Source organism: Heterodontus francisci, chromosome 2, assembly GCF_036365525.1.
Source record: "Heterodontus francisci isolate sHetFra1 chromosome 2, sHetFra1.hap1, whole genome shotgun sequence".
Classification (NCBI taxonomy): Eukaryota; Metazoa; Chordata; class Chondrichthyes; order Heterodontiformes; family Heterodontidae; genus Heterodontus; species Heterodontus francisci.
In genome coordinates this window covers 92,718,739-92,731,163 of record NC_090372.1, presented here as the reverse complement: position 1 = coordinate 92,731,163, position 12,425 = coordinate 92,718,739, and the positions used below count along the sequence as shown (strand labels likewise).

Here is a 12,425-nt window from a genome sequence, read left to right as displayed (position 1 = left end):
CTTAAACAAGTTACGAAAGAGCAGTGGGCACGAGTGAAATCTTACTCCAACAAGTAGCAAATGGCAATGGAAGAGGGGAGGAAAAGAGAGAAATTTAAGAAAACACCAAGCTAAAATGGAACTTATACAAGCGTTATGTGCTATTAAAACTAATGTTCTGCCCATTTTAATAGCAAACCACATATCTGAAATGCAATTAAAATTTTTTAAAGTTTACAATTGAGAAGAGATCCAACAGTCACTTTTTAAGCTTAACTGAAAACTACATGCAACAACTTGCATTTAGATAGAGCATTTAACAGTCAAACATCTCAAGGCACTTCACAGGAGCATGATCAAACAAACTAACAAAAAGTAACCTAGAAATTAAACCTTAATGCCATGTTTACATATTTTAAAACAAAGTTCTGAAAAATGTGAACATTAGCAAATGTATTAAATTTCATATTCTAATACTTCGTTCATTTATGTTAGGCAAACAATATCTTTTATGCAATGAGCTTAAATAAATTCACTCAATTCAAAGTCTTCAGTTAAAAAAAAGTTCATGGATGTGCTGTACACCTTTTTCTGCAAAGAACGTAACACTCAGCCTACAATCATAACTTTCACCCAAATCCCTTTCTTCCCCAAATTTTAAGGCTGCTTTAGACTTAAAAGGATACTTTCAGCCGTTTTAATTTCAAAATCACGTTATTCTGAAGCAGTTTCAATTTGAGAATCTCTAATTATTGAGTTACTCCACACAAGTGTAAATCTTAGCATCTTAAAATGAATTTGTTGAAAATTCTCAGTTAAAATGAACAAATTTTAGAACAAATATTTAAACTGTGCATTTAAATACAAGCAGTCATTAACCCTACCCAACCAATTTTTAATGAAAGTCTTGGGTACATTCAGTAGTCTGGGTTGATTTACCCAATCTTAGCCAGAGCAGCAGTAAAAAGGTATTGCAATTTGTCTCAGTACCCCTAGTTTAGGAGGAGAAATAACACCAGTAATTTGGCTCCAAAACATGATTAGATGACCCCTGCTGAAAGCATACGATGGGACAAGATCAAGTTCAGCTGGGATCCCTCTATTTGATTAAGTCACTCATACCCTGGCATAAAGAATAAAAACTTTATATAGCATTTTCAACATAGTAAGAAGTCCCAAGGTGCTTCACAGGAGCATTAATCCAAAAAAAATCTAACACGAGCCACACGAGATAGTAATGCAAATGACTAAAAGCTTGGGCACAGAGGTAGGATCTTGGCAGCATCTGAAAAAAGGCAGAGAGAGAGGCAGGGAGGGGAAGCAGCAAGATTTTCAGCAGAGGAGAAATTAAACCCATGAACAAGTTAAAAAATAATGAAAATTTGCTCTGGCAAGCTTGACTCAACATGAAATTTATTTTAATACCAACATTTTAATTTTTGTATAGTAGTCAGTTTGATCAAAGTAATTTCTTAATCTAACACAATGCTTAATGTAATTAAATCTTTTGGAACAGATCAAAACTTTGACAAGTAATTTAAATTGCAGTACTAAACTCTAATTTATTGCACATTTACAACATGCTGATGAATTGAATGAAGAGATTCAAAGAGTGGAAATTTAAATTCAGGAAAGCTCAACATTTTCAACTTCACTTTAAAAATCTCAGCAACTTACTTTTCATTTGCCCTCTCTATCTCCATTGCAAGCTTTTAGACAATGTGCAACTCAAGTGGTTGTCATAGACAGACAAAATATTGCCATTTGCACCACACAATTCAACATTTGATCAAAGCTCATGTCATTTAATTTACAAAAAAGCAGGACAGATAATTAAAATATTTACATACAACTCTGTACAGAGCACAATATTTAAAGAGTGTCCTTCAATTTGATAATTTTCTAAAATTATTAACCTAAATGTCAGGCAATAAAATGGCTACCAGTAAGTCAACAGTACACTAACATTTTTATTGTACTTTTGGATAGCTTCAAGCAGATTTTCTTGCAACAAAAACTTCAATGGATACAAACTATTTCAAACTAGATGCTAGCTAAAAACAGAAAGTTGTTTTTTTAGATACAGTATTATTCAGTTTAGGGTCAACATTGCATGCAAAATGGAGATTTACAAATATAGTAAAACTAACTGTACAAGAAAATTTGTAACACTAGGATAGTTAAATTTAAAAATCAAATTGAAATATAGGACTGAACAATAGCCATTGCCGTAGTGTAATTAGTATATTATGCAAATTTAAAAAGTTGATAAATTGGCCTTCTTTGGATTTTATTTCCCAATTTCCACTGGACCATACAGATGACCAGTTTCCTTCTGGGTTTAATATTGTTTCTCCCTTTAAGTACATGGCAATACCTCTAGTTTTGGATTTTTTTTAATTACCATTTGTCAAGTAATAAGCTAGACATCTAAAAAGGTTCTATTAAATATCCTACAGCAAAAAAAACACTTAAATTGTGTACACACATTCCTAGAGTTTTATTGATTCTTGCTATTCACAGTCTGAGACTGAAGATTTGAAGGAATTAAGCCATTGATATTGATCAATTCAGTTTTTTTTTTTAAACTGAAATCAAATTTCTGAACATAGATGAATGTTAAATAAAACTGCATAGCTCATGATTCAGCCTTTTGTAAAAATATATCCGGTGTACCATGCATGATGAATGCCACTTACCTACTCTTCATATTCACATGACCAGAATGTTTTGAAAACAGTAAATGAGAAATCAAAAATGCTCCATATTTACATCACTAAACTTAAATATATAGGGCAGTGTAACCAAGGAAATCCTATGGATTTATGGTTTAACTTCTCATTTCAATTTTAGTAAATACCAAGCACGCCATCACACAAGTTAGCCAGTTCCACATCTTAATATGTGCAGCATACAAGAACAAAATTCTAAACAATTGATAGAGGAAAGAGATGAAAAAGGTATCAGACAATTCTCAGTGGTTAGGAGAATGTGGCTATATTCAGAACACTCAACCATGTTATAAAATAAACTCAGAAGTTAGCCAGAATAAAAAGTCCTTTCAACTTTAATTTGCATTGTAATTAACATGGTTGCAAATTTTTCTGTAGAGCATCATTAAAAATTTGGAATGGTTATAGAACATATTCCATTAGATAAGTACACCATGTATTTATTGTCCAGTGTCACATCTGATAAAGGTTTATCAGTTCAATCTGAATTAAAGTGTCCAATGCACAGCTGTATATTGAAGATTTCTAAATCAGCTTTTGATGCAAATTCAATACTGCTAATTTAAAAATATTAGCATGAGGATTCAAAATGCAACTATCAACTGATCGGTTCCGCGTTATCTTGTATCCCACAACCGTTGTTCTAAATAGTTTCAAAATATTCTTTATTGCCCCCACCATAGCCATTTTCAGAAATGTTACAAGTGTGAGCAAGCACACAAGGTATTTCAAAGTATTCATACAGATGTTGACTAATCTGATACTAAGTACACTTCACCTGAAGCATGATTATGTGCCTGGCCTAGAGGTCTAGAAAATAAGATTGAAAAAGTATAAATCAGGCTAATACATTCTTGTGGATTAATTTATCAGATGTTCATAATGCAAATACTCATTTGGATACACTTTGCAGTTTCTAAAATTAAAAAAAACCATGTGCAATTGATTGCAATACATTGACATCTAATCCAGAAGAATGTGTTAGCCTGACTTAATACATTTCACCTTATTTTCTCGGCATCTAGTAAAGGCACAGGATCATGTTTCAGTGAAGTGTAGTTAGTAACAGATCAGTCAAAATCCCCACCAAGAATAGCTGCTCCTATGTTGTAACAGTAGGCCATTAATACATCATGCCACATCATTTATTGGTGAGCAAAGTTTTCATTGAAGAAAGCTATTTTAATTGCAGCCATTTGCTCATTCCTGCAATGTCACTACGACTACTGTGGGTAGATTGTAAAGTTCAAAATACCCAAAGATAGTTTACATCTGCTTTTGCCTGCTTTCTGGTAGAAAGAAACGGATCCCCTGTCACTCAAAGGATCTGCTCTATGAAATACCCCTACAATTTCCTTCTAGCCCAAGGAAAAAAAAAAATTTAGTAAGCCATACCCTATTCATAGTTTAAAATCACTTTATGCAAACCTTCCTGAATCAATCCAAATAAAATTTAGAAATCTAGGATAGTTATATATTAAAGGTTTAAAAAAATCTAAGACATTTGACCAAACATGTGAGGTGGTGGTTCAGTGAAATTAAAACTTAGACCACACATGAGCAATTCTCCACAGACATGTTCTTGCAGTCAGAGTGGATCCAGGAATCTGATTAAATTTCTATTGCCCTATCCCTAAAAATAATTTCGATCAACTAGATGCAAGAGATGGAGTGCATGATGTTGAAACTTGTGATACGCATTTTTAAAACTTATGTCTGAAATAGGTCTCATTGTTCCCTTACCAGTTAAGTGCTCAAAAAAAAGACACTAAAGTTAACTGTAGGAAATTTGTAATGGAAGTGAGCCACACAGATTGAAAATAAAATACATAAAGGTGAACAATGAAACCAGTCTTAAAATACAATGAAAAAGCTGTTAAGTTTGTTCAGTATAGTGATTTTAATTGCTTGTCAGACTACATTAGCCATTTTCTCTGCATTTAGCAAATTCCTGCTCCAAGACTATACCAGAGTGCACACACTTCTACCAGACCCAAGTCTTCACAAACTTACAGCAGTTATTTAATTTATATGTTAATAAACAGCATTAAGTGATCAGGATTAAAAAAAACTATTTCCACAGTTTTAACCCTAGAATACCTACAAAACAGCAAAAAAAAGGTAATGGCTGGAGGAAGCCACAACAGACATCCTGGGTAGCACTACTTATCAAAAGCAGTCAGCTGCCTAGTGTGCAATGGCTGCCCCCTTTACTGATTGCAGTTAGAGGTCAAGGAGGAAGTCACCTTAGACAGAGGAAAGAACACCCACTTCACAACCATTTTTCATTACCTTACAGACAGAGCAAAAATCAATTTGGGCCTCAAGCTTCACTCACCAAGATGCACATGAAAGGAACTTTTTTTTTAAAAAGTATTTACAATTTCCTTCCAGGAAAATAACTACCATTAAGAAAATACTTGGTTTTAGTTTTCTTACAGTTGTAGGACGAATGCTATCAAAACTCTGGAGAGACATATTTTAACCCCAGGTGGCAGGCAGGGGCAGATCTATATCCATCCCCCAAACTAAACTGTCCATTGCACAAATGACAGCAGGCAGTTTGCATAATCAGATTGCAAGCATGTACATTGTCCACCAGCTGCTGCGATATCACAGCAAAGTGTACAACTCTGCTACGAACATATGTGAGAGAGAGAGAGAGAGAGAGAGAGATTTAAATAGAATGGAACCTCAGTTGGGAATTCATTAAAGTTAAATGATTTGACAATCATTGGGTAGACTTTTTTTCCCCAATTTATTTCCAGTAACAGCTTGTCCCAAATGTACTCATTGAAAAAGAACCTGCACAGCTGACAAAGATGCATAGTTTGGTTGTGCATTTTGAAAATTAACAAGGCATATATTCAAGCATGAGGCCTAAAAGGCATCTTAAACACTTACCCCTCCCCCATTACATACACCCACACTTCTACCAAGACTGCTCTCACCAACAACAGTGAGGAGTCTTTCATCCTTTTAACGCTTCACTAAGTGCTCTATGGCACCATATTCCCAACCTGCCTTTCACAGCAGGTACAAAGGTCACTTTTGCAATGGTGGGCGTACCCACGTCAGTTCTGAACGTTCCAACGTGAGCTGGAATGCAGTGACTGCTGGGCCCAAGAATTTCACTTTGAATAACAAATTAAGCACACTATGTCCCCATTGGTTCTCTGGCCTCAACACAACTTTATGGAAACCCTTACTGACACCACCTCTTGACCTTTACGTGATGAGGATGTGGATTAAAAGTACCTCCGAACCTTGAGGCAAAGTGAGCAGAACGAGGAAAGCTACTTGCTGCTCAACTATCCACATCTCAAGTCACAAGAAAAAAAAAACTAGATAATTCAAACTGAATTTCCCCAGCTTGAAACATGAAAATATGCAGGACTCTGGCATTTGGATAAATATGCACATTGTGCATTGATGAAAACTGAGCAGGAAGACCAGGGTGAAACAGTTGCATATATCAATTGTTGCTCTGTTATTAGTTAGGGAAGTTTTTTCCATTTGGAACTGCTGACCATATCTAAATATAGTTAAACCCCAACAAAGTGAGGGTTAAAAACCAAATTGTGCAAAAAAAATTGCAAATACCAAAAAGGTATATTCACTAAATCCAGTCATTTGGACCAAAGTGAATATTTGTGTAGGAAAGGCTTTAAGTACAGCTCACAGAATTCACATACCAGCAAACTGGGTGGGCTTCTGTACTGGTACATATGCAAAATTCCAAATATTGCAGAAGCAAAGTTACTGTATAAAGCTAAATAACTGATCAATCTTTTCCAACACATTACAACAGCTATAGATTTACACATGAAGCTCTATCAGGCACAATGAGGGATGTACATAAACACATCTTCAAACAATATTACTGATTTTTTTTTAGGCAATATTTTGGCAGCATACCTAGATCAATTCCAATCAAAATAATGGTTAAAACCCAAATCCACATAATATGCCTTTCAACCTGTACAAAAACTTGTATTTATAGAGCACCTTCAACATAAAACATCCCAAGGCCCTGACCTTTGAATATAGAATAGTTTTATATATAATCATAAAATTAAATGCTACCCAACTAAGGTCACATCTGGACTTACTGGAAAGTTAGATTTAAAAATTTGAATGCATCTGATTTGACATGCAAATACAATATAGGCTTGGCCGAGTAATGCAAGTCTCCTTACCCTCCCTCATCTCCAAAGGGATATTTACACAACTCAAAAAAATCACATTAAATTTAATCATCATAACCATATGTATAGAATGCCAAGATGTTTACACATATAGAAATGAAGTTCAGAATATTTAAAATATCTTTGAATTATGTAGTGCACAAACAGCTAGTGAGTGGCTTTTATCCTCTCCATGCTCACCACAAATTTAGCTGAGGGCACAATTGTTTGGGCCAAGAGCTTCTTTTAGATTTAGATTTTTAGTTTTAGATTTAGAGATACAGCACTGAAACAGGCCCTTCAGCCCACCGAGTCTGTGCCGACCATTAACCACCCATTTATACTAATCCTACACTAATCCCATATTCCTACCACATCCTCACCTGTCCCTATATTCCCCTACCACCTACCTATACTAGGGGCAATTTATAATGGCCAATTTACCTATCAACCTGCAAGTCTTTGGCTTGTGGGAGGAAACCGGAGCACCCGGAGGAAACCCACACAAACACGGAGAACTTGCAAACTCCACACAGGCAGTACCCAGAATTGAACCCGGGTCGCTGGAGCGGTGAGGCTGCGGTGCTAACCACTGCGCCGCCCCACAGTGTTCTTTTTAAATGTGGGGTCCATTAAAAGATAACATTTAGAGTCGATTGAGAATATGTTGTACTACAGCACTGACGGAATTGGCAGAATGCAAAATGTGGCCAGACCCAAGTAGTTCTGCAATCTGCAAATTGCACCCTACCTGCCAATAAAGCATGCATGTTTAGGTGCATGTGAAGTTTCACTTCTCCTAGTAAAGTCTCTATTAGGAGATAGCATACCTTAGTGTCTGCTTTCTCAAACATTAAAAGAAATCCACGATACTAAGCGTACAATTGCCAGGAGATCCAATGGATGACAGCAGCACTTAATAGCTTTGCATCAAGATTCAATGTATACTATCCCATTGTGAAACTCAAGATGGTCTCTTAGGAGACTGCACACCGCACCTTTTTTTGTAGGCACAGAAGTCAAATTGGTGCCTAATGCCCACATTATACTTTCAGCTTCATATCTGTGTGACGAGGTTTCAATTTCACACTGGCACAAAAGGGGATCTAAAATCAAACTTTAGAACATACATGATTGTGTTTTCAAATGGGTGTGTATTATGTTGCACATTTCAGAATACATTTATCCATATTAAGTTCATAGCGTTCACAAATATTCTTCATTTGTAACTCAAACAATAGCTTTCTAAACTAGTTCAAAACAGAAATGGACACAAATTTTAAACAAGTGATGCAAGGGCAAGAAATAGGAAGTCAAAATTACAAGACTCAGTTGAGATTACTGATCTGGATTTTTTGAATCTTGCTAATTTAGGGCAAAGCATTTCATATCTGATAATCTTAGTACTGATTTTTACCATTTTAAACAGTTATGCACCCTTGCAAACCAAGTTTCAAGAATGGAACTAACATTTTCTGAAGATTTAAAAGGAAAATCCAAACATGAAATAGAAGTGAGGAATTAATTTGGTCCAAAACTATTCAAACTTTGCATATATAAAATAAATGAAGTCTTAAATCAAGAACTGTAATACAAATATTAGTCAAATGATGAACACAATAGTTGTACCATCCCTACTTTTCATGCTAGGAAACCAAATGTCATAACTTGTTTAAAAACACGGAAAATCTTAAGTAATTTTCATTTAAAACTAGATGAAGGTACTTTAAAAACATTAAATGATTCATTCAGCAGATCAGCCTCATTTTACATCCAGTTTTAAATGGCATTGTTTGCAAAGTTACATCATTTTTGGATTCAAATCTTTAGGCTCCTAAACATCAAATATTTCAAATTCTAGATGATTTGTAAATAAAATAAAACACAAAAATGATTTAGTCACATTGCATTAATTAACTAGAGGTCATGGAATAAAAAGTAGTGTAGACTGAGTTTGAACAAACTTATGTGGAAGGGGTGAAAAGAAGAATCAATACACAGGAAACTATCTCAAGTGCCTCCCAAGCTCAATTTTCTCCATTCAACCATTTATATCTTAAACACAGCACATTCAGCAACCTTGAGAACCAACCACCTCACAGCGCACCACACAAATAGTCAAGTTACACTGAATTAAAAGCTTCAGCACAAAAAGTGAAGACTTACTTTGAAGACTTATGAAAACAATTTTATCCAATCATGTTTCAAAATTTGTTCCCTTTTTCTTTAACAGAGAAACTGAAAAAAGCACAGTCAGTGGAAAACATATCCTAGCCAAAAACTGCAAACCAGTAACTTGGTACAATAAAAGTATCCCATCAAAACAAATCAACTTGTAGAAATCCAACTAAAACGTTTAAACCAGCAAACGCCAATAGCGATTTTTATTTTCAAAAATTTGCAACAGTTGACATTACTTTCCAAAGCTATAACTTACTCCAACTCCTGTTTGTTTTAGGATGTTCAAAACGGTCTCTAAAGATGGAGAAATAATGTTTAACTCCAACTTTAGGGAAAAAAAGTATAAAACCCTAAATGCAGTCCATCATTTATATATTTGGAAAGATTTTTGAATTCTCCTATAACTCGATGAATGATTGATTGCACGTTAATGTTTATGTGAACCGCCTCTAAATACATTTAGGTCTTTGCCTTCCATATAAAATCATTTCAACTACATTCGTGTACAATAAATGGAACATTTGATGTGATTTTCGCAGTTTTTTGCTACCGAGAACTCCTCACGTGTTTGTCGGTTAATATAATGCAAAGCTTCTCAGATCATTTCCTGCTGACGCCCAAACTTTTGAAAAATACTGCACCAGGTCCTACAGTTTTAGTTAAAATACAGTTTTATCAAATACATGAGTAATTTAAAGAAACAAGAGATTCATTATGAACAAAATACATGCCCCAAAATAGACATAAAAGTGGCAAGTTCAAACGATAATTATATGCTAAATGAAGTACACCAAGTCAAGAGACTTGTACGGTTTGGATAACGTTTAATTCCAAACAGACATACTTACTAATTAGGGAGCTTTTTTAGCTTAATTCTACCTGTTCAGATAGAAACCTGATACGAATTAAACCTTTTACCTTTGTCGTTTAGGAACGGAGTGCTCCACTTCTATAGATTTTCCGTGCAGTTCCACTTTACCTGAGGCAATACATAAAATGTAGGGTGCCTGTTAAACTGCTGCAAGTTAAACATTTAAAAACAAACACTCAAAATTGACTGTTCCGCCAAGATCGTTTCCAATGCATTGATCCTAAGCGTTAAGTTTGTATATCTGATTAACAACTTGTTATAAATCTCGAAATCGGGTTAACAAGAAAATTCGGTGTAAATGTAAAGATGCAATCCCAAAACTGATGTAAACAAGCACATAAAAAAAATTAAGTCGTGAACTCAATTGTTCTGTACTCTAATTTTCAGCCATGTTTCTAGTGGTCGAGTCCTAAAGGACACTTTTGGGACTCAGTATGGCCGACTAAAAACGCATTCGCGCTGTCAGATAGAACGAACGAAAATAAACGTGATATTGTCAACAGTTTTTGGACAGTGGGCTTTTGTTTGTGTTTATTGTTAATTTTTAAAAATGAGTACAAAAGCTGAAATGTGCGTTCTTTTCCTGGACGCGCATTGATTTGAATGGTGGCTCCGAGCTGCTGCCTGGATTGTTAAAGGCCTACAATTACCAAGAAGGTTCAGTAACACGGGCTGAATTTTTTTAGTAGTATCTTATACCCAGCACAACTCCAGTAATTTAATAAGCAGCGAGTAAATCAAAGCATTCCGTACAACAAGTATCTTCGTTTAGTTACTGCCAAGCCATTGAACGCTCCAAATATTTTTACAAACCAATGAGGGAGAAAAGACCGCGTGCAGATGTAAAAAGATGGGCCGGGTTTCACCAAAAATTGGTTAAATTAAGATTAAAATGAACATTCCTAATTTCTTCTGTGAACGGCTGAAGAAAGTGCGGTTTAGGCGCGGATAGTGGAAATGGGTATTTTTGAAGCACTCGGGAGTCAACAGCCTCCTCCCCCCAGAGTCAGTTTGTGCGAAGCTGGTGCGCAAGGAGCTGTTTTAGGCCTCTCACCAAACAAGGTTTACGGCAGTTTACCTCAAAACTTGAGATGATATCGCAGTCTATGGGATTAAATTGCTTACCTGACAGGATATCGATAGCCTTCATAGCACAGTTATCATCTGGGCAATCGACAAACGCATAACCAGTTTTCACCAGAAACTGTCCAGTGAAGGGAATCTTCCATTCCTTGAACAGACTTTCCAAGTCCACAGTGGTTACGTTTTCGGTAAGATTCCCAATATAGAGCTTGTTCATGTTGCTAAAAAGCAAAGATCTTTCCGTCCTATCTTCCCCTTTGGAGAAATAATCGGTCGATTTCAATATAAAGCTGGGAGGAAGAGGTCTCACAAAAAAATACGATGATAAAATAAATTCCCAGAACAAGGAGTAGTAGAATGGCGGGCTACAAAGAGGAATAAACTATTTTTTTTGTCTTTCCCCCAAAACCCCTTTCGCAAACAGGCTGTGGAAAATGTCACACTACGTTACTAATAGCACCGCCTCTGAATAAAATACAGCTCCAAAAAATCCATGAATATTCCGGCTGAATGAGCCACGTGGTCAAACTATACATCAACTTCTCACGTGAGGAATGCTAGCTATTCAATGATACTGGGAGAGAGAGGAAGGGAGGGACAAGCTTTCCTCCAAGAATCCGAGAAATATATTGATTGTGGAATAACAGTTGTTGGAGCGCTGTCTTTTTTTCCCCTTTCTGACTTCTCATTCGTACACAGTCTGACTCTTGGATCCTATCAAGCGTCTTAAGCCTCGTTACCATTGAGCAAGTTTTTTTCTCTCTGCCTGCAGATTTCATTCATTGGTTTAAGTCAGGCTGCCATTTACATAGGTGATGGCGCGAAAATTCTCCTGACTGATGCAGTTCCCCAATGTGGTTGTGTGAGAAATTGGTCTCGTTGAGTGCTTTCGGGAGGGGGGAAGGGGAAGTGTATTTTTGCAGTGATCTGTGCATCCTGCGCCTCCCCTCCCCGTTGAAGCTGAATAATGTTGAAAGGATACCACGCTCAGGAGATGCATAACGCGGTCGCAACCAAAACTGAAACGTTGTAATGGCTGCTCCTTAATAAATGAGACGTAGATACTTTTATTTTAAAATTTTTAAGCTACGTTTTTATCCCTCGATCTTGGTTGGTGATGGGAACCACCAAAAGGATAATTACATTATCGCATCGAAATGTTGGTCGAAAAAGATCTTTTGAAAGTTCGAGCAGTTTCGCCGCTTTCTTATTCTATTCAAGCCAAAGAACCTAGTACACTTGTTTGCATAAGGCAACGTTGCCGCTTTTAAATATTGGAACTAAAGGTCTTTGTCTTTGAAGGTGGCTGGTTTTAACATTTGCTCACAGAGATGTTGCAGTAGGTTTGTAAAAATAAATGTGAATTAAATCTGTAACAACTCGTGCCGAACG

General features: G+C 36.0%; 1 protein-coding gene across 4 annotated transcripts in view; it reads right to left on the bottom strand.

Annotated features, from left to right (window-relative positions):
- igf2bp3 (insulin-like growth factor 2 mRNA binding protein 3) overlaps nt 1-11,856 on the bottom strand; it is a 195,778-nt gene extending 183,922 nt beyond the window's left edge. For 2 of the 4 annotated variants that reach the window (XM_068008850.1, XM_068008851.1), the window contains exons 1-2: nt 11,076-11,856; nt 9,998-10,058 (exon numbers count right to left, since the gene is read on the bottom strand). In XM_068008850.1, the coding sequence (XP_067864951.1) occupies nt 9,998-10,058; nt 11,076-11,250 (236 nt within the window). In that variant the 5' untranslated portion in view covers nt 11,251-11,856. The remainder of the gene's footprint in view (nt 1-9,997; nt 10,059-11,075) is intronic. The other 2 variants (XM_068008853.1, XM_068008852.1) reach the window with 2 other exon arrangements.
- Nucleotides 11,857-12,425: the final 569 nt, after the last annotated feature.